Here is a 22,768-nt window from a genome sequence, read left to right on the forward strand (position 1 = left end):
GGCGCCTGGTGGTTTAGTGGGTAATCACGATGCTCCAATCAGATTCAGTCAGTGAAGGTTTATATCCAAGGGATGGTTGGGGTTTATTGCTCACGTAATGCCACTGAGGGATGAGTGAGGCTGGTCACTCTCATGTTAAATGTCAGGACTAACTTGCCTAGCCCCAGGCTCCTACGCTTCTCATGGGGCAACGTAGCTTGTCATGTTTTCATTTCCAAACATGTGTTTTGTCGCCACAAATGATACTAGGAGGTGAGTGATAATCTTATGCGTTGACCCAACGTGGGAAAGTGGTAAGTGGTATGAGAAACACAGTACGGTAATAAATACTTATCCGAGACAGACTCAGACAAATTTGAATGCCTGCATTTACGAACCTGCTCTAATCCAGGTTCCTGTGTTTTAACCATGGTATTTTCCTATTGATTTTATGTGTACTACAAGTTCTCTTGTGCCAGATATCCCTATTTACTGTATGTGAGAAATGTAAGTACTTGTATTATTCAGTTGGATGTAAGAATTGCTAGGTTTATTAATGCCTTGAAAACAGGTGACATCCTATAGGTAATTGGTCTATTCTTTCTGCTTCCAGACTGTTTTATTTAACTTAGGAAAGACCTTTATGGAAGGTTTTTTTTAATGATACATCAACCCCAGCTGTTCAGAAAGTTTGTCAAATTCTGAGTAAATTCATCAAGGGATGGGAGAATAAAAGATGGCTCAAAAATTTTAGTAACAAACAATGTTTTACTCTAATTTACTAGGTGATGCTACGCTGTCTCGCCACAAGGGTATAAACATCAATGAGCTTGCCCTTCACACAAAGATTGCAGTGAGCCCTTCTGGCGAGTTGTGGAGAGGCAAGTGGCAGGGCAACGAGATAGTGGCCAAGATACTGACCCTGAGGGAATGCTCACCACGAGTTTGTCGGGACTTCAATGATGAATTTCCAAAACTTAGGTGTGTTACTATTGGTTAACTGTTGGAGGTTGGGTTATTATTGGTTTTTGTTATGATTGTCAGCCATGGCTAGTGACCTGGATGAGTGTATATGTAGTTGTGCAAGTATGACTGTCTGCTGTATGTCTGCTGTAATAGTATGTGTAATGTAATTACTATTATCCTAACTTTGTTTTCCATACTGCTGGGATTAGTCTGTATTGACCTGTGCAAGTATGACTATCTTCTGTAACAGTATGTGTCCTCACATTTTCACCATTATCCTAACCATGTTTTCTTTACTAATAAATGGAGTTTTGGATCCAGAAAGAGGAATTGGAAAGCATAGAACTAGAACTAGTGTAATGGTAAGTATGTCCAGCATCAACATCATCATTAGTCATGATCATGATCATGATCATCATCATCATCATCATCATTGTCATTGTCATTGTCATTGATGAATAATACATGAAACTGATGATGATGATGAAATTAATGATGACGACATCCTTATCCCACCTAAGTGTGGGGGTGGGTGGGTCCAGAAATCAAGGAAAGAGAAAGCATGATATAGGGTGAACTATCAACAGCATACCCAGTGAAATGGGACAAATATTTACTCACCATTCAGGCTCCAGAAATCCTGGCTGTGGCTCATAGATCTAATATTCGTCCTTTTTTTGTGTGTGTATTTTTCTTTGTATGTGCACTTCATATTACCAGTCAGATGATAGTCAGACAAATATTTACTCACCAGTCAGATGTTAATACTGAAACTGTCATGTTGAAAAAATGGATGTCAAACACTTGTCCACTCTAACCAGCGACTTGCTGATTTCAAGCATTCTCATTGACCATGTCACCTCCACCCTCTTCTCCAGGGACTCTGTGAGAGGTCTCCAGATCAACAGAAGCAAACTACAGCTCCCATTTCTTTCCTAGATATTTTTCCTGAAGCTCTTAGACAGTTATGTGGCATCAGTGTTCCCTTCCCTGGCATGAACCCAAACTACATCTCATCAGTACCTGTATTCACCCTTTCCCCTATCATGCCTTCTAGGACTCTCTCCATTATCTCCATTATCTGGTCCAAAAGTGTTATGTCTCAGTAATTTCCTCTTTCCAGAGCATCACCCTTCCCCTTATACACATTTACAATTACACTCTTCAGCCAGTCATCTGGGATAACATCTGTCCATCTGTCTGTATAGCCAGGCACCTTAATTCCATAAGGGGTGACCACAAACAAACTGCTTCCATGTCGCCCTGCCCCATGCTGTTTTGCTGCCCTTCTTGTCACACCCTGTTCTCTCATATACCTCTCTACTCCATCCCTCCATCTCATCCTTGGTCTCCCACTCCCACTCCCCCCTTCACTTCACATGCATACGCTTCTAGGTAGTCTCTCATTCCATCCTTTCCACATGACCAAACTACCTCAGTATATTTCCCCTAACGCTTTCTGTCACATCCACATCCACACCACAACACTCCTTCACTTTCTCATTTGTCTCTCCTGCCATGTAACTCCACAAGCTCTTGTCAAATAACTGATTTTCCCTGCTCTCACTCTTGATTTTTGTGTCCTTCCAACAAAGTCTTGCATTGCTTTGATAGGTTAAAATGGGGATCTATGTGCTGTTATGCAGTGGCCTTATTTACTTCCATGCCTGCTTCCCTGTTCCATATCACTGCTTTCAATAAACCAGCAACCTTTCTTCCCTGTTGTACCCTTTCAGGCACTTCTGCCTCCAAACTTCCATCCTTACTCATCATACATCATACTCATATATAATCTAATTTATCAGATCATTAACTAAACTCACCCCTTGTGGAAACTGTTTTCCCCCAGATCGAGATATCTTGTGTTTAGCGGTAAAATGTGCATGATTAACCCCTTAAACGCGGATCATCGCGTTTGCGACGCTCGGCCAAAAGGACATGACGGCGGGTCGTCGCGTTTGCGATTCTAGTAAATTTTGAATAACCGCGGGCAAGCAGGCTCCAGCTGGTATTGTCTATCAGTACCACCACCCTCTAGCTACAACTAGCATACTTTACCTTTGTACTACTGACCTCAGTTGTTGCCAAATATCGTGTTTTCCCCCCGTCCCCCCCCCACCACGGCCCGGCCAGCCTGGCTGTGATACATGGCAGCGCTCTGAGTGCTCAGAACTGTAAATCTGCGCTCTCCTCTCACAAGCAGTTTATGTTACTAGGAAACGCTTGTTTACCCAGTTGTAACACTAGCTTTTTTTCTCACGGTTTGCCCCTATTTAGCGTCAGTTTACTGCAGGCTTTCAAAGTGACATTATGGCGAGTTCTAGCTCTTCCCAGTCAGTGCAAGCGGCCGACAGGAACGAGAATAAAGTGGCGGACGTAAGGCAGAATAAAAAGCGCGCCGTGGCGATCTTTTGGGAAGTAATATGATTGAAAATAATGTAGTATACATGTTTTTAGCTGTGAAAATGGAAATGTTTGTTGAGTGACGGGAAGACCGCCGCCACAGTGCATGTCGGCCGTATGCTCCGTTGATTTTAGCCTTATTTTCAGTGCTTATTGTACAAATACGGATTCCTAACTACCTTTACGTTGTAGTATAAAGTTTACTGTGACAGAATGAGGCTGTGGTAGAGGGGAAACCGGGTTGCTGGAGGTGTGAAAGTGAAGATTTGGTTACCCAACTTTGCAAGTTTCCTCAAGTCCTTGGGTAGTCCACGAAGGCTCAACATCTGTCTCTGGAGAAAGCTGAATGTAAGTACTATCTGCCATACCAAGTATAATGTTCTAGGGTTAATCTCTGATTTTTGGCGAATATTTTCCTACAGGTACTCAGACCGCGATACAACCCCGCCACTCGGGAGGAATGACTGTACACAGCCGCGTTTAAGGGGTTAAAATAGATGTCCCTCTTAAAGGCATAGAAAAATTCCAGAGAACAATACACAATACTTCTTTTGCCCTCTCGTTCTCACCCACTCCCTTGCATATACTCCATCCATACTCCCATTCTCTCACACTCTCATCCTTCCATTTAGTTTCAGTTAATCCACATACATCCATGTGAAGGTAATGGTAGAAAATAGAAGTGTGTCACCATGAACTCTTTTTGATATGGATGCACAAAAAATCCTTCATATCTACTGATATTGTAGAGAAATTAAAACTACCACACCTGTTATAGGCGAAGTAAATTTAGCCATTACAGGGTTTTGAACTACCAAGGAAGCACAATCCTTTGATTTAGTTAGACCTTTACTACAGTTTGCCATATGTAAATCCTGTATGACAGCAGCTGTGCTGGATAAGATGGAAACAAGCATATTTATCAAAGGACTGAAGGAAACCTCTGATCACCTACAGAACTTAGAGACAAGGTTGACAAAACAGTGTTTGAAATCAGATACTGTGGGTCCCATAAAAATGATTATTAGGTCAGATTCCTGTGGAAGCTTCGTACATTGGACTTTCAAGGAGAATAAAGTACAGTTGTTCTAAAGTCTAGGAGGTAGTCTTATTATGGGTCAGTTGCCTTTTCTAAAGCAAGCCAGAGGAGAGGCCAAAGTGGTAGACCCAGTCTTTGTTGCCTCCACACAGTCATTGATGGTAACTAGAATAGGTGCAGCATTAGAACCTACTCATATATGATATACTGGATGAAAAAATTGACTTGTACACAAATTGTGGGACTTGGATACTGTGGGAATATATCCTGAAGAACTAACCCCTGAAAAGAACTGTGGATATGTATGATCAGTCTGTGGCATTTAACCCTACACGCCGGGGGTTTTCTGATGTCACATGCTCCTCCCTACGGGAGTTTTCGTGATTTTGGAAAAAATGACCTTACTTCAAACCCTAACATCTGCCAACGTACAACATCTAGAGAAAAAATTAAAGATACTTAAGACTCAACAACTCCTCCTCTTTCAAATGAAAGTATCCCCACGTCTCCAGGTGGTCCTGTCAATGAGTGTGGATAAGCTAAAGTTCAAAGGGTGGCAGTAAGACACTTGCGGCTATACATGTCAACTGGCGTTGCTCTGCGCCCAAAATTGTGACGGCTATATACGTCAACCGGCACGTAGGGGTTAAAGATGGACAATATTGGGTTGGATTACCATGGAAGCTAAACCAAAATACCAGGCAACTAAGGCTCAGTTAAATTCTCTTCTAAGGAAGTTGAGAGACAAACCAGAACATCCATCCATCCAACCATCATCCAATCCTCTATGTTGCTTCATCAGGAGCAGAGGACCCGGGGGTTAGGCAGGTTGGTCCTGGCATTTAAGATGACAGTGAGGAGCCTCACTCATCCCTGCGTGGCATTATGTGAGCAATAAACCCCAACCACCCCCTGGATATAAACCTACCCAGGCTAACTCCTTTTGGAGCCCCTTAATTACCCCACTAAACCACCAAGCACCATAATTGGTTATATGGTTACCACCCAGCATAGTAAATGGTTTCCTGGTGTACAGGAAACCAAATGGCTTGTCACTCAGTGTAGAGTCACCCATAGGCAGAAGGAAGGGGGAAAAATAAAGGAAAGACAGACAGACAAGGGAGTGTAAAGTCACCCATAGGCAGAAGGAAGTGGCCAGAATGAAGGAAAGAACGATAGAAGAGGAAGGAAGGGCAAGAGGAAAGGGCAGACACCCAAAGCAGGCTTACATCAAGTGAGTGGATAGTGAGCGTCCCCACCAATCAAACAATATATGATTATATCATAAAGGATCAGTTGAAGAATAAATTTGTAAAAGAGGCAGAATTCCCTGTCAATCATAATGATTGACATTATTTACCACATCATGCTGTAAGCAAGGATTCAGTAGAAACTCCCATAAGGATAGTTTTTAACTGTAGTAGTAAAGCATCCAAAGGATTAGCTTGCTTTAACGACTGCGTATACTATGGAGCTACACTAACAGAAAAGTTGGGAAATTTGTTATCAAGATTGAGAGAGAAACCTTATGCGTATACAGCAGACATTAATAAGGCTTTTCTCAAAATAGGATTAAGAGAGGATAGGAAATTTACAAAATTCCTCTGGCCTCAGGACCTTCATGATGAGGATAGTCCTTTGAAAACTTACTGTTTCCATTCGGTGCTCTTTGGCTCTTGTGCTAGTCCATTCCTACTATGCAACACTTTGAAGCATCATTTTGAGAATGCCAAATGCCCTGAAGTGGGGCAAGCCTTTAATATGGATAACTTGCAAGGTGTTGCAGATACAGAGATGGAAGCATTGAAGGCTTATGAAGTAGCCAATTCCGAATGTAGGATGGCAGATTTGCTGCTACAGAGCTGGAATACAAATTCACCACTTTCAAGGAATTGAATACAAGAGGACTATCCAAATATTGACGTTCCCAGAAATCAAAATGTGTTGGGTCTTAACTGGGATACAATGGCTGATGAAATAAGTCTAAAACCAATTAAGTTCTCTGATGTAACACTCACCAAGAGGTCCTTGTTAAGTCAGGTCTCCATGTTATTTGACCCATTAGGATTGTTCAGCCCCATAGTTATTGGGGGCAAATGTTTAGTGCAAGAGACTTGGCGAGAAAAATTGGACTGGGATACTGAATTAGGTGAAATGTATGCTGAAAAATGGGAACAGATTAGGAAGGAATTTGAAAAATAATTAAGTGTATGTATTTCCAGGCAGATAAACAGCAATGAGCAGTCACTTTTGCATCTGTTTTGTGATGCTTCCCAAAAGGCATATAGGGCAGTAGGTTATTGTGCAACAGGAGATTATAGTAAAATTATTATGTCCAGAGCCAGAGTCGCACCAGTTAAGGGAAGAACCCTACTTCAAATGGAATTGGCTTCATAAAAGTAGGTATTGGTCAGGTATTTAACCATGACTCTTGACACTCAGTTTTAGGATACAGTACAGTATTTACATATGGACTGACAATGAGATTTTTCTTTACTGGATAGGAAAGGAAGACCGTAAAATTCCTTTCATCTGCAATACAGTGATGACCATAAAAGAACTGTCTTCCAAATTTAAATTGATCCCTACGTGTCAAGTGGGGTTGGTGGAGGATTAGTGCCCCTCCCTGTAAAACAATTAACTCTAAATCCTTGGCCACCCCGTGTGGGATACGTGGCGTCTGGCAATGAATGAATGAATGAATGAAGTATGGGGGAGGCAGCGCTGAATCAGTAGAGAGGCAGCCTGCAATCCTAATGGACCCAGGATTGAATCTTGGTTTGGGGCAGGGAACAGTTTAAGGATTTAATTTCCTAAAACGCACACTTTCCTGATCTACCAGATGATACGTTGAGGTGTAAAAATACCCCCGCTAATACCAGTACACCAGTCCTGTATGAAACAGCCTTAGCATGTATCCAATATGGCTGGTGGGTGTTAGTGCCAAAGTGGTGACATGTGGAGGTGTAGTAGGACTACTGGGCCTTGGGATAGGTCACTGTCCCCAAGAAATAGGCCCTGAAGCCTTTGCCCAGAGTCGGACACGTAAAAAAAAGAAAAAAAAAAAAGAAAAAAAAAGGGGAAAAAAAAAAAATAGCTGATATGCCCTCGAGAGACTCAACAGTAAAGAGATTGGTCAAAGATGACCCTGTGGCTCAAGGGTCGTAAATGGTTACCTACTAAAGAATGGCCTGAGCAGAAACAGTATAGTATTGCTGAGGTTGGTGTTGTAAACCTGGATCCTGTAGTACTTGAGCCAGTTGTGATAGGCATCATTAGATTTTTATCAATAGGGCAACTCCCTAACACTGTTAAATTAGATGTAAAATTTTTAAATAAGAAAGTGGGGTTTGTGGAGTTGAATCCCATGGAAGGTTGGGTGAGAAAGCTTCAAAGAAAATATTACTGAGAGATTTTTGACATTTTATATCAAGGCACTAGCGGTAGTAATAAGCTGATAAGAGATTTAGGATTATTCTTAGACGGAAAAGGTTAATTAGATGCCGTGGCTGAGTAGTAAGGGCTGATTTGCCTCTCCTAAGAAGACATCCTGTATTGTTATCCAAAAATGATTATTTTGTACAGTAAATTGTTAAGGAAACCCATGAATAAACTCTTCATGGAGGTGTGCTGGAGACTCTGGCCTGAGTTTGAGAAAAGCATTGGATATGTAGGGTTACACAAGTTGTAAATAAATATCTCAAGAGTTGCATTATATGTAGGAGATATAAACAATGACCATATGACTATCCAGGACCACCATCATTACCAGAGGATGGGGTAAATATGTCAGCCCTTCAGAGTAATTGGAGTTGATTACACCTGAGCCTTAACTGTTTCGGGCATGGGAACTCCCCATAAGGTGAATATATATTTGTTTACTTGCATCAAAGCAAGGGCAGTCCATCTAGAAATGGCAGAAGATTTAAGTTCAGGGACATTCCCGAATGTATGAGAAGATTTGTGGCTAGATGGTCTTGTCCTAACAAATTAACAAGTGACAATGGAAGCAATTTTGTTGGAGCATCACTTCTAATTTTAAGTATAATGAATGACCCAAAGGTTAAGTCAACTCAGGGAATCCAAAGTTGTACCTGGCAGTTCATAGCTCATAGAGCCCCATGGCAAAACGGATTCACTGAACAAATGATTGGTATTGTGTAGAATTGCCTTACGAAAACCTTACTTTGAACTAAGATCATTAGAGAAAAGCTGAGAATGGTAATAACTGCAATTGAGGCTAGAATTAATGATAAACCTTTAACTGTTCTGGATGATAGTAGTGTATCAATTGAAACCTTGATGTATGGCAGAAAGCTCTATCCAGTGCCCTGTGTTGATATCCAGGAGGAAGTAGATGATCCCATCATGGAGGATAATGAACTAGGGCAACAACTGCGTGAGGGATATCAGTGTTTGAAAAAAGTTTTGGACATTTGGAATAGACATAGGGGCAAAAATTATTTTTTAACCCTAAGAGAAAGATTTTATGGGGCTCAAGCTGCCAGCAACAAGTCAGTCATATCCATAGATGTGGTCTTAGTAAAAAACAGACCAACCAAGATCCCATTGGCCATTAGCTAACGTCATCTCCACACATCCCGATTTGGAGAGGGTGCTCTGACTTGTTAAAATTAAATGTGGGGGACATATCAACATACAAACCATTGATAAATTGGTGCCTTTTGAGTTAACGGCTATCCCTGAGATTGTGAATGGTGGAGACCAATTGGGTCAAGATGTACAACCTAGAAGAGCTGCAGCACAGGGTTCTCGAGACTTGTGGAGAGATCTGGCCAGGGGTCATGATACATGATATAGCGTATAATTCTTCACCTGGCCCCCAAACCATGGCAACTATTTTCTCCCAGATCGAGATATCTTGTGTTTAGCAGTAAAATGTGGAAGATTAAAGCAGTTGTCCCTGTTGAAGGCAGAGGAAAATTCCAGAGAATGTTTATTGCTAGTTCAAGTGGTTTACTAATCCAGGGATTTGCTTTAATTTCTGGTTAATAATCCTTATTATTTATTAATAAATTAAATGCTACTGCATTTAACCTTTATGGAAAACTATAATGTAAATACGTGTATAAATACAGTACTTAGATGATTAAGATTATTTCACTGTACCTGACTGTGCATGCTCAGTGTGCTGACATGGAAAATGGGTTAAGTCATTATATTTTAATGAACATGAAATGAATATTTGATCTTATTCTTATTTGAAAATAAGATTCATTTGTTTAATTGGGGCTTCCTTGTAAACTTTGTGGGGTAATTCATTGTATTTAAGTAATTGTAATTAATGTTTGGCATCTCTGAATCGTATGAGAGAGGGAGATACGTCATTGCTCAGTCAGTGCCTTAAGCACATTCAAGCTGCATTCTGTATATAAGTTGCGCCAGGACGCTGTATAGACCCTTGGAAACCTAACCAAGACTGCTAGCCCGTCGTCATCTGTCATTATGACACCATCTAGCTAAGTATCCATGGAGATCTGCCAGATTGAGGGGAACTTGCTAGGATATAGTGAGAAATAATTGGTGAGTTAGGATTAGTTATACCCACTCATCTAAAGAGACTCCTTTTACTGAGTGTAACATGGCGTTAATAAAAGAATAACTTCAAATTGGGGAAAGCCCCAGGAATTGATGGAGTGTGTGGTGAAATGCTGAAGCATGGGGGAGAGATAGTAGTAGAATGGATGTGGAAGATGTGCAGACTGGCCTGGGAGGAAGGTAGAGTCCCGTAGGATTGGAAGTCAGGTATAATTATTCCCTTGTACAAAGGAAAAGGGGAAAAAGAAGTGTGTGGTAATCATAGGGGCATTTGTCTTCTTAGTATAATAGGAAACGTATATGGTAGGATACTTATTGACAGAGTTAGAGAAAGAACAGGAATTAGTTGGAGAAGAACAGGGAGGATTTAGGAAAGGAAGAGGTTGTGTAGATCAGATATTCATTCTTAGATCTTTAGTGGAAAAGTTTCTAGAGAAGAGAAAGAAGTTGTATGCGGCTTTCATGGATTTGGGGAAAGCCTATGACAGGGTGGATAGACAAGGATTGTGAAAAGTATTAAGAATATATGGAGTAGATGGGAAGTTGTTGAATGCTGTGAAGAGTATGTATGATGGTGCTAAGGCTGCAGTGCGTGTGGATGGTGAACCGAGTGAATTTTTCTCTTTGAAGGTTGGGTTGAAACAGGGATGTGTCATGTCTCTATGGTTGTTCAATCTGTACATGGATGGGGTAAAAAAAGAGGTACAAGGTAGGGTAGTGGATGTTGGAGTGGCCCTGGTGAGAGAGGATAGTGTTTGGAAACTCCGTGTACTGTTGTTTGCAAATGATACTGTATTGTTGAGTGAAGACGAAGGGGAGCTGCAAGGCTTGGTGGATGAATTTGGGAGAGTGTGTAAGAAATGGAATCTAAAGGTGAATGTAGAGAAGAGTAAAGTGATGATCTTTGAGAGAGGTGAAGTCAGTGAATGTACAGTGAGGTTGGATGGTGAGGAATTGGAAATTGTGAGTACGTTTCAGTACTTGGGTAGTGTGATGAGTAAGGATGGAGGTTTGGAGGGTGAAGTGCTTGAAAGGGTACAACAGGGAAGAGAGGTTGCTGGTTCTTTGAAAGCAGTGATAAGAAACAGGGAAGTGAGCATGGAAGTGAAAAAGTTACTACATGACAGTATTGTAATACCAACTCTAACGTATGGAAGTGAAGCTTGGACGTTGTTGGAAGGACGCAAGTCAAGAGTGAGAGCAGTGGAAATGAGCTATTTAAGAGGAGCCTGTGGAGTCACATGGAGAGACAGGCTGACGATTGAGGATATAAAGGAGCGTTGTGGTGTTGATGTGGATGTGATAGGAAGCGTTATGAGGAACACACTGAGGTGGTTTGGCCATGTGGAGAGGATGGAGGGTAAAAGACTGACGAAGAGAGTGTGAGTGAGGTGGAGGGGGGAAGAGGGAGGGGGAGGCCGAGGATGAGATGGAGGGATGGGGTGGAGAGGTATATGAGAAAGGGGGGTGTGAGTTGGGAGCAGGGCAGTGGAATGGCGGGGGACAGGGTGACGTGGAGGCGATTTGTTTGTGGCCACCCCAAACGGGATTGAGGCATCTGGCAATAGATAGATAGATTCAAACTGAATCTTTTATTTTTTTATTTTTTGACACTCCTGTATCATCTGAGGCCTTCATCACTGCAGCAGTCAACCCAAACACACTCACCACCTTAACCAACTTCATCCTGCTGGTGGCCATGCCCGTGGTAGTAGCATTAATCAAAGGCCAAGGGTCAAACACTGGATTTGCTGACTCCAAACCTTACCTCTTCCTGTCAAACTTCTCATTCAGCAACCAGTTATAATAATTCTCTCCAGGCATCTTAAATATCCTCAGTGTTCGCCACAACATTTCTTTCATCATTCTTAATAAACTGCTCACCTGTGATACTGCTGTTTTCCCTCTTCATCTTACTGGCAACTTTAACTTTTTCCTTTTGGCACTATTTAGGTCATCCAGTAATAGTCCTTAAGACTCAGATTTTGCCCTGTATACCTCCTTTCTGGACCTATGCTTGGCAGTCAAGTATTCCTCTCTGTTTCCACCCTTTTTCCATTCCTGGAAAAGTCTGCTTTTCTCCTTAACTGTAGTTTTGATACCCTCATCCCACCACCATGTTACCTTTTCTTGAATGGCCCCTTGCCTATCCATACTTCGAATCAGTAACTGTCAAGTGACTGTTCTTGAGCCCTTTGTATTGCTCATTAGCACATCTTTCCACAGCACCCTATTTTGTCATCAATCGACTCATCTTGGTGTTGCTATAGAAGGAAAGCCTTACTGCTTGTTTTTTCAACTTCCATATTTTCCTCCTAGTTGCTTAAGTCCTTCACTACCTGCTGCTTCAGCACCATGCCACATTTTGGTAATTGAAGTTGCTGGACACCCTCTTTGCCCCCTATAACATCCCTCACTGACCCCTTATCAGCCCTCATGACCAGGAAATAGTCAGTCTGGCTACTATTACCCCCAGACTCATTTGGTCAGCCTACTCTCGCTTTTCCAAAACTTTGTGGCGAACACAATCGTGTTTGTTGCCTCCCCAAGTGAATGTCCTTTCCTCTTGTGCAATCCTCATACCATATGCTCATCCCCCATGCACCTCATCATATCCTTGAGTTGCTTTACCCACATGACCACTGAAACCCCTGCCCAAAACAACACTCTCTTCATCCCCAATACCACCAACCACATGTATCAAGTCATCCCAGAATCTATCTTTTTCTTCATCATCCAAGCCAACTCTAGGAGCATATGCTGATATAACTGTAATCGTTGTTTTGTTTTGTTTCGTTTTTGAAGGCTCCAACATACTGCATGCATCGGCCGTCGTCACTTAATGGTGGCTGTCCATTCTGCTCGATATCTGGCAGCTTCCCTATTTAATCCCTTATTACTGAGATCACACTCAATGACCTCGTCCCAGGTATTTTTCAGTCTGCCTCTTGCCACCCTACCCCTAACATTGACACTGTTCACTCTCTGCACCCAATTACCATCCCCCATCTTCTCCACCTGCCCAAACTATCTTAATTTACCCCTTCTCATCATAGCACGGATACACTCCAGTCCCATCCTACCTCTCAGCTCTTCCGTCTTAAACCTAGTCCCAGGCCCTGCACTCAGGGATGCATTGCACATCCACCTAATTTCTGCCATTTCTGTACATATGAGCCTGTGAATATCCTCTTCCTTCACTGCCGAGGTCTCACTACAATACAGCATTACACTCCTTACACATGCTGCATACAAAGATCCCCTAGCACGGAGGAAGAGCCCTCTCAATGTCAGGAGAGGCAGCAGCTCCCTGAACTTCTTCTAACCACTCCTTACTCTACCCACAGAGCTAGCTCCAGCCCCACCTCCAGGACATAACGTGTCTCCTAAATGACGAACTCTTCCACACATTCAAGAGACTCACAAGCAAGTGCAATCTTTGCATGCCTGACAATCTCCACATGCTATCCCCAATGCACCACAGACGAAACTAGAGTTATCTCGCAGTCTACTTCTAATACAGTAATCCTTTTAAGACCCGTACACCCAAGTCCCGGACACCCCAAGTCCCAGACATTTTGGGTTTGGGTCCGTGGACACAAAAAATGGCCAGAAAACTGAAAAATGTAAAAAAAAGCTGATCTACATTTGCCATGCGATAACGAACAGCTGTGTTTTCATGCCTAGTTCCTCCAACGTCTGCTAGAGCACCCCTTCATCCTCCCCAGTTCCCGTCGTGACTGCACGCTCGTCGCCATGGTTGCCCACGTGCTCGTTTTTGTCAGTAAACAGTGAATAAACTGCAATACCTCACCACTAGACCACATGGGAATTTGCATTGTTGTGAAGTGTTAAGAAATTAGAATTCAAAGTGCAAAGGATTAAATGCAGAGTGCAAAACTGGCGTGTTGCAACTGGCTTGGCACAGGTAAGAACAGAATGTGTGGTGTTAAACCATTATAATTCACAGTGCAAAGGATTAAGTGCAGCAAAACACTGGATTATTGTGTGCTTCAAGTGCACCTTCACCACTGTCAGAGCCATAGAGGAGGTGAGTTAATCTTTGTGACGGCCACGAACGTGTCGTAAGTACCCTGTACACTGTTAAATATTTTCCATACTGACCTTAATATCTCATTCTCTGGTTCCTTTTCATTTATTTCATAGTTTCTCTCTCTTAATGGTGTGCATTGGGTCTTAAATAGGTGCTGTGCATGTCCAGTAGGGAGTTATTTAGGTGGCTTTCAAAGTTATGTTGGGTTGGGGTCTATAAGTACCTGTCCAGGGGCATTTTTCCCAAGTCTCGGACAAAACTATTCCTGGACATGCCTTTGGCTCTATTACATCAGATCTTGGAGGGATTACTGTACCACTATATCTCTTACGCACCCACTTATCATAAACACAGCACAAGATGGAAATTCTCACACCCTTGTGGCAAATTGCATATGGCCACTCCCGCTCTTCTTTGACAGTACCACCCCCAGCCCTAGATATCATCAGTTATGTCTTATCTGCATTTACTCTTAAGCCCTTGTGCCCCATACCATCTCTCCATTTCCTAAATCTTTCCTCCGCCTCCTGTTCATTCTCTGCGGTCAACATCAAATCATGAGTGTACAACATCTCCCACAGGAGTCCATTTCTGAAGTCATGTGAGAGGGCTTTAGGTACCATAATAAACAACCTGGGGCTCAAGACTGACCCCTGATGCACACCAACATTCATGGAAAACTCCTCACTCAGAACTTAATTAGCCCTTACTTGGGTGTGTGCACCCACATACATGGCCATAACCACCCTAACCAGCAGCTCCTCGATCCTAGGCTTTCTCATTACAAACTTCACCACCTCTCTAAGGACTGTGTCAAAGGCCTTCTCTAAGTCAACAAAAACAAATTACAGTTCCCTTTTCTTTCCTATAAATTTTCCTGAAGCTGTCGAACAGTGAATATGGCATCAGTGGTCCCTTTGCCTAGCATAAACCCAAACTACATCTCATCAGTATTCACAGATTCACTCATCATCCATCCATCCATCATCCGATCCAACATTGTCCCATGAGGAACGTAGGAGTCTGGGGCTAGGCAAATTGGTCCTGAATTTAAGTTGAGAGTGACCAGCCTCACACATCCCTGAGTGGCATTACATGAGCAATAAACCTCAACCACCCCTTATAAACCTGCACAGGCTCAGTCCGATTGGAGTGCCTTAAATACCCACTAAACTCCCAGGCACCATAATTTGGTTAGATGGTTACCACCCAGCGGAGTAAATGGTTTCCTGGTGTACGAGAAACCATTTGGCTTGCCACTCTGTGTAGAGTCACCCACAGGCAGAAGAAAGAAGAAAGAATGAAGGAAAAAAAGACAGAAGAGGGAGTGTAGGCATAAGGAAGAGGAAAGAATGAAAGAAAGAAAGACAGAAGAGGACAGAAGGAAGGAAGGAAGGGAGAGAGGAAAAGGCAGACACCTGAGAGCAGCACCACATTGGGTGAATGGATGGTGATTGCCCCCACCTACCAATAATAATAATCCATCCATCCATCCATCCATCATCCAATCCTACTTTGCCCCATGAGGAGCATAGAAGCCCGGGGCTAGGCAGTTGGTCCTGACATTTAAGATGAGATTGACCAACCTCACTCATCTCTGAGTGGCATTACATGAGCAATAAACCCCAATCACTCCTTGGATATAAACCTTCACCGGTTCAATCCGACTCGAGCACAATAATTACCCACTAAACCACCAGGCGCCAAAATTTGGTTATGTGGTTACCACCCAGCGTAGTAAATGGTTTCCTGGTGTACAGGAAACCATTTGCTTGTCACTCAGTGTAGAGTCACCCACAGGCAGAAGGGAGAGGAAAGAATGAAGGAATGAAAGACAGAAGTGGGAGTGTAAAGTCACCCGTAGGCAGAAGGAAGAGAAAAGAATGAAGGAAAAAAAGACAGAAGAAGATGGATGGAAACAAGGATGGAGGAGAGGACAGGGCAGACACCCGAGAGCAGCACTACATTGAGTGAGAGGATGGTGGGCACCCTCACATAATAATACATAATAATATTGATAATAATAATAACAGTAAGGACAGCAACAACAACAACAATAATAATACTGTAATAATAATAATAATAATAATAATAATAATGGTTTCCTATATCCAGGAAACCATTTACTTCACTGGGTGGTAACCATATAACTGGGGTTTTTGGCCAGGTTAAGTGTACCCCAGATTCCCCTATCTAAAATCACTTAATCATGGCAATTGTTTCGGAGGGCCTTGGAGGGCCCAACACCTGCCCAGGGCCCCAACCAAATGGGCAGATTTGCATGGCCATGTGGAATGTGAGAGGTGTGAATGAGGAGAACAAGAGGGTGGAATTGGTTAATGTGTTCAAGAGTGCAGGATATGCCATGATGGCATTCTGTGAAACAAAGATGAAAGGGTGTGAAGTGAAGGAGTGGAAGGGTGTCAAATGTGTATGATCAGGCATGAATGGGCATGGAAGATGCACGGAAGGAGTTGCTGACGAATGAGGTGTGGCAGAGTGGAATGAGAGATTACAAATGTGCCAGCTCGAGGTGTATGTATGTCAGGTTCAAGTTTGAGAAGGTGAAAGTGGCAGTGATTGTAGCGTATGCACCCTGTGATGAGAGGAGTGAGACAGAGAAAGACAGGTTTTGGGATGAGCTGGATGAAAAAGTGGGAGAAATGCCCAGGAGCTATAAAGTGATCATAATGGGTGATATGAATGGAAGAGTAGGCGCTGGTCCTGAGGATAACATAATGGGTTGTAATGGAGTACCAGGAGAAAATGATAATGGGAAGTGACTGAAAAGTATGTGTCAGGGAAGGAGGCTGTGTATTTTTAACTCTTATTTCAAATACAGAGATGCACACAAATATACATGGTATAGAGGGAATGGTGATCGTGCTTGATTACATGCTCGTAGAGAGGTCGATGCTGGGAATGGTTGTTGATACGAGGGCCATGAGAGGATGCTGACGCTGTGGAGGTCTGTCAGATCATATGATTGTGGTATGCAAGATCAAGCTGAGAGGAGTGAGGTGGACCAGGAGAGAAAGGAGCAGTCAGGGAGAAAGACTGAAAGTCGAGAAGCTGGGGATCAAAGAAATGGCAGATGAATGCAGGACCAAAGTAGAGGAGGAGTTAAATCAGTGAATTGGAATGAAATAGATCCAGACAGCCTGTGGAGTGCATATAGGGATTGCTTAGTTAGAAATGCTAAAGCGGTGTATGGTGTGGCAAGAGTAACAACAAAGACAAAAGGTATGGCATGGTGGGATGAAGAGGTTGAGAGAGCAATGGAGAGAAAGAGGAAGAAGTGGCTAAATTGGTTACAGGACAGGGGTTCAATTGAAATAAGAACTGAATATATTGAGAGCAAGAAGCATATAATTAGGGTAGTGAAGAGGAAAAAGAAGGAGATAAATGATGATCTAGGAAGAATAATGAATGCAAACCACCCTGAATATACGAAGTTGTTCTGGAAAGATGTGTGGAAATGTAGAAGTGAAAGCAGAAAGAAATGTGAAGGTGTGAAAGATGTAGGTGGTAGATTATTGACCCATGAGGATGAAGTAAGGAACAGATGGAAAGAATACAGTAATCCCTGTACTTTCCGGTCGCCCAATTTCCGGACACCCCACTTATCAGACATTGTGGGCCTGGACCTTCGGAACCCAAAAAAGGCCAAAAAAAGAAAAAAATCCTCCAAAAATCTGATTTTTTCCCCACCCGTAACTTGAAATTGCCGCATGACACCGAACAGCTGTTACACCATGGACCCTTCACCCCTTCCTTCCTCCCCCTTCCCCCCTCCCCTGACAGGGTTGCCATTTGGTATTTTTCATTACCAAATGTGGGCCAGTTTGGTAATGAAAAATTCGTTTGGTAATGAATCAGAATAACGTAATACCAAATGGATTTTTCACGTGTGAGGATACACAGGATGGAGATGTTGGATTGTTTGCTCTCTCTGATTAATCTGGTAGCCTAGATAACGTGAAAATAATCAACATGCTGTTAATTATAAGAGGAGTGATTACATGAATTTCCACTTGTATTGTATATATAATTAGTGAAGAATATATGCTAGCTTTACGAATTTGGTAATGAAAAGTTAAATTTGGTAATGAAAATTGAGGAGCTTGGTAATGTGGCCGTTGCGATCTGGCAACTCTGTTACCCCATCATCAACAGTCACAGCCTAACTCCGATCGAGAGCAGATGCTTATTGTAATGGAAGCCACATGTGCTCGTTTTTTGTGTATAAACAGTGAATAAACTGCAATACCTCGCCAGTAGACCACACGGGAATTTACAGTGTTGTGCAGTGTTAAGAAATTAGAATTTAGAGTGCAAAGGATTAACTGTGGAGTGCAAACGGGGAGTTGAAACCAGTCCAGGAGCCAGGGACTTGTTGTAAGTACCCAGAATGTTTAATATTGTATAAACTCACCTCTAAAACCTCATTCTCTGGTTCTTTTGGATTTATTTCAGTCTTTTATGTCCCTTATTGGTGTGATCTAGGTCTTAAATAGGTGCTATGCATGTCCAGAGGGAGTTGTATAGGTGTTTTTCTGAGTTAGGGTCCATAAGTACAAGTCCAGGAGGCTGGGGCCCACTATCCGGACGGGACCACTTTCCGGACATGCCTTTGGCTCTATTACATCGGATAGTGGAGGGATTACTGTATTTTGAAAGCCTCATGAGTGGGAATAGAGAGAGCAAAGTCACTGTAGTAGTAGTAGTAGTTGTTTCCTAGGCAGTCTGGCCGAACAGCCCTGAGTCCCCAGGTAAGGCCACAGCCAAGACCAGGCTTTCCCATAGAGCTCTCAAGGAGTGTATGTTGTGTTGTTGGTGTAAATGATTGTGTGGAATGCAGTCTTCCATAATGTGCTTAATAGTATGGGGTGCAGTGTTGCATGCTGGACAGGCATCAGCGATGGAATCATCCAGCCTCTTCTGATAACTTAAGAGGGCTGGATGATGCTCTCACCTCAGCCTGGCCAGGTGGACCCTGTCCTCACGAGAGAGAGAGGATTCAGTTGGTTGGATATCAGGAAGCCGTGCATGCAGCTGTGTGTTGAAGAATAAGTGACTGAATGGAGTGGCAAGTGATTTGAGTATGGATATGCTTCTGGAAGCTGGTCTGAGGTGGCCGAGGGGGGAGAGATGACAGAATTGGTGTATGATATCGTGTGCCGGGTGTTGTTTTGATGTTCTTTGGTGTGTGTGGATGTGCTGCCATGTGGTGTAGTGGATGGTGTAGGATTGTGGAGGCTGCAGCGAAAATTTAGGTGCCTCTCATGTCTAGATGATCCTTGACTTTGAGGACGTGGTTTCTTGGTGTAGGTGGTCTGTGGGTGTAGTATCTGTGCAGCCTATGTTTATTTTTAGGGCCATGTTCTGTATTGTCTGTAGAGTGTTGTAGTGTGTTTTAGTGAGGTTAGAAGCCCAAATAGGGCTTGCATAATTCATCACTGAATGTATATATTGTTTGTATACTGTGGTGTGGTGGCTTCTTTGTTGTGTCCAAATGTTGTATAGGCAAGTGACCTCAAGGCGCTGAGTCTTGGTGTTAATTTATCTTTAATGTTTGTGATGTGTTGTTTAAATGACATTGATTTATGTTACACCAATGATTTTGTGTGTGTGTGTGTGTGTGTGTGTGTTAGGCAAATGTTGTTTATTGTGAGGTGTGGAATGTGACTGTGTTCTGCTGTCCAATTTGTGAGAAGGGTCTCTGTAGATTTGGCTGGGGCTATTTTGAGCCTGTTTGTGGTGAACCATTCGTGTAGTTTGTTGAAGCAAGGTTGGAGGATGTGTGCGACTGTGTTTGCGCTTTGGTGTGTACATGTAAGTGTTATGTCGTCAGCATAGGAAGCTATGTGTATCTGTGGTGTGTGGGTTGTGGGTAGCCTATGTCATGCATGTATAGGTTAAAGAGTGTAGGTGACAATACATACTTTGGGGGATGCCATTTGTGAAGTTTCTGATGTTCGAGGACTGACTTGCAAATGTTACTTGTGCACATCCGCCTGCTAAGTAATTTGCCAGCCATCTTTTTGTGTTATTGTGCATGTTTGTGTTAAATATTTTATTTATGAGGTTGTGGTAAGAGATGGCATCAGAAGCTTTGCTAATGTCTAGTGTGACTGGGAGTGTTCTGTGTGGTGGCCTAGCTGAATTCATGCCATCAAAAACTCTATGTGTAAGGTCTGTAAGAAGAGTGTTTGGGGAGTGTAGCGGCCTAAAACCATGTTGTGATGGGGCTACAAGGGTGTGAGGTGTAACTAGTTGTGGTACCAGTCGTTCATTGACATTGGAGGTGGTGCAGAAGAGTGTGATGGGGCAGTGTGAAGAAGGTAACGTGAGGTCTTTGTCGGGTTGGGGATAGTGATGATAGTGCTGTGTGTCCAGATGTTGGGCATTATATTGTGTGAGTAGCTGTAGTTTGATATGTTGGTGAGTGCTCGTATGCCATGTGGTCCAAGATGTTTGAGGTGTATGTTTGCTTATGTTGTCTGGTCCAGATGAGTGCTTAAGGTTGCTAATGGTGTGCTTTGTCTGGTTGTAAGTGAAAGGTGCGAAGTCTTGGTCTGTGGGGAACTGTATCTTACATCGGATGACACGTTGGTCGTCATGATGGGGGTTGAGATGGCTGATGTGAAAAGTGATTGATGAGAGTGTTTGCTTGTTTGTTTGAAGGTATGGTGTCTGTTGTTGTGATGGCAGTGTGTGATTGTGTAGTGTTGCTGTTGGAGAGTGTGATGCTGTTTAGTGTTTTATAGAGTTTGCTGGTGTTTGTTGTGTGATCAAATGTTTGGAGATAATTATTCCAGTTCAGGCCCACAGTGGGGATGGAGGGACTTTGGTTACAAGATTGTGACAACGTGAGTTAACTTTTACCTGGTCGTGGTGTAGTGGTATGCTGCCTGGCTCTCACCTGAGAGTCCCGGGTTCAATTCCCGGCGTATTGGTAATTTCCCAGATGATTTTTCCTGTGTAAAATACAGGTTTCTCTCTTCGTTTATTTGAGTGTTGAATCTTTGAATTTGTTGTACAGTGTCTTGTGTATAGGGTGTTGGGGAGTGTCGTAGTGTGTCCTATTGACTGATGAGGCCTTGAATTTCTGTTGTGAAGCTGGGGTGTTTCTGTTGTCTCTAGGGATGTGTCTTTTGTCTGCATTTTGAATAATTGTATTGAAAGTGTGCACAGCGGTGTTGATGTTTGTGATTGATGATGTACTGTTTGTTGTTTCAAAGTGTTGCTTAGTTTCAGTTGTGAAGGCCTCCCAGTTGGCTCTCTTATCATTAGTGTATCTGTGCCTGTGGCCAGCTGGAGTGATTCAGGTTTTACTAGTGATGATGATTGGGAGGTGGTCAGATCCCAGGGTTTTGACCACTCTCCAGGGTGTTGTGGGGGCAAGGTTTGGGGAGCAGAAAGTGATGTCTGGGGATGATGGGAGGAAGAGGGCGTGGTGTGGGATATGGGTATGTTGATAGAGATTATTGAGTATGAAAAGATTATCAGTTTGGGATTGTAGTACCAGCCCTTTGCCTGTGTCAGGGTTGTTGACATGCCAGGCCGATGCCTTGGCATTGAAATCACCACGCAGGATGATGTTGGGTATGTTAGTGATGTGGTGTATTTGTGGAGAGTAATTGTGTGGTACTGTGGAGATGATTGGGGGGAATGTATATATTGGCAATTGTTATGTGTGATTTCTTACCAGTGCATATTTTAATTGATTGTATTTCTGTTGTGGTGTCATGTGGGGAAAGAAATGACTTTTTGTGTGCACTAGTATCTGAGAAGTTGATGGATTTGTGTACCAGGGTGATGAGTCCACCACCACCACCAGCCCAGTTTTGTCTAATAGTGGTGAAATTATGAAATATAGGTATTTTTTGTGTTCTGTGTACAGTACCCTCTCATCCAGGACGGTAATGTTGTCGCCTGAGGGTCCTGTCTAGGACGAAAAACGTCTCGGACCAACACAAGTCCTTAGGGAAAAAATTGATATTGTCACAAAATCTTTGAAAAGTGTCCCCCAAAACTTCAACCTAGACCTATTTTAGCACCAAAACAAATTTCCTCACCTTGACAGTGTGTGTTTCTGAGGTTATCTCCAGCTTAGTATCCTGAGGTCGATAGCGGCACTTCAGGTGATTAGCAGACGGTTTCCTAGGCTATGCTGCTTAAGAAGAGGAAATAACCTAGAAGCAAATGTTGAGTGCAGCACGTGGTAAGTGTGTCCACAATGCTGTGGTGAGAGACAAAAGCAAGCTCCGCTTCGTCATCACATAACCAGATATCAATATTTTATTCAATAACATCTCAACCACATCCCTCTCCCGGGCACGGGAACCATGCTGTACCGGGTTGAGACCATCATAACTGTATTCTCCTTGGATTTTTTGCCGTTATGAACTGTTGGTTTCGTATTGGACGTATGCAGCCGTATTATTGCAATATTTTGGATTATTATTTATGGTCTCCGTCTTGGACGCAAAACGTCTTGGACAAATCTCTCTTGCATGTGAGGGTACTTTAGTTTTGTTTCTTGTAAGATGGCAATGTGTATGTTTTGTTGTTTAATGATTTGTGTGAGTTCTTGTTTTGTTTTTTGGTGTTTATGCCATCTACACCCATCGCAAATTGACTTAGGACCTACACACAGAATTGCTATGGGAGAGTTGTCTATCATTGCTTTGTGTTTCCACCCCTACCAAGTAAACAGCTGTATTCTCCTCGGATTTGGGCCGTTATGAACCGTTGGTTTCGTA

The 22,768-nt window shown here is 42.8% G+C and overlaps 1 protein-coding gene across 1 annotated transcript in view; it reads left to right on the plus strand.

Annotated features, from left to right (window-relative positions):
- Window positions 1-22,768, plus strand: part of Ilk (integrin linked kinase) — a 220,664-nt gene that overhangs the window by 129,883 nt on the left and 68,013 nt on the right. The window contains exon 5 of the mRNA XM_080283683.1: window positions 765-960. Within this exon, the coding sequence (XP_080139809.1) occupies window positions 765-960 (196 nt within the window). The remainder of the gene's footprint in view (window positions 1-764; window positions 961-22,768) is intronic.

The sequence above is a fragment of the Coenobita brevimanus genome, chromosome 98 (genome assembly GCF_032717465.1).
Source record: "Coenobita brevimanus isolate Jiangsu-jjx chromosome 98, ASM3271746v2, whole genome shotgun sequence".
In the NCBI taxonomy this organism is placed as follows: Eukaryota; Metazoa; Arthropoda; class Malacostraca; order Decapoda; family Coenobitidae; genus Coenobita; species Coenobita brevimanus.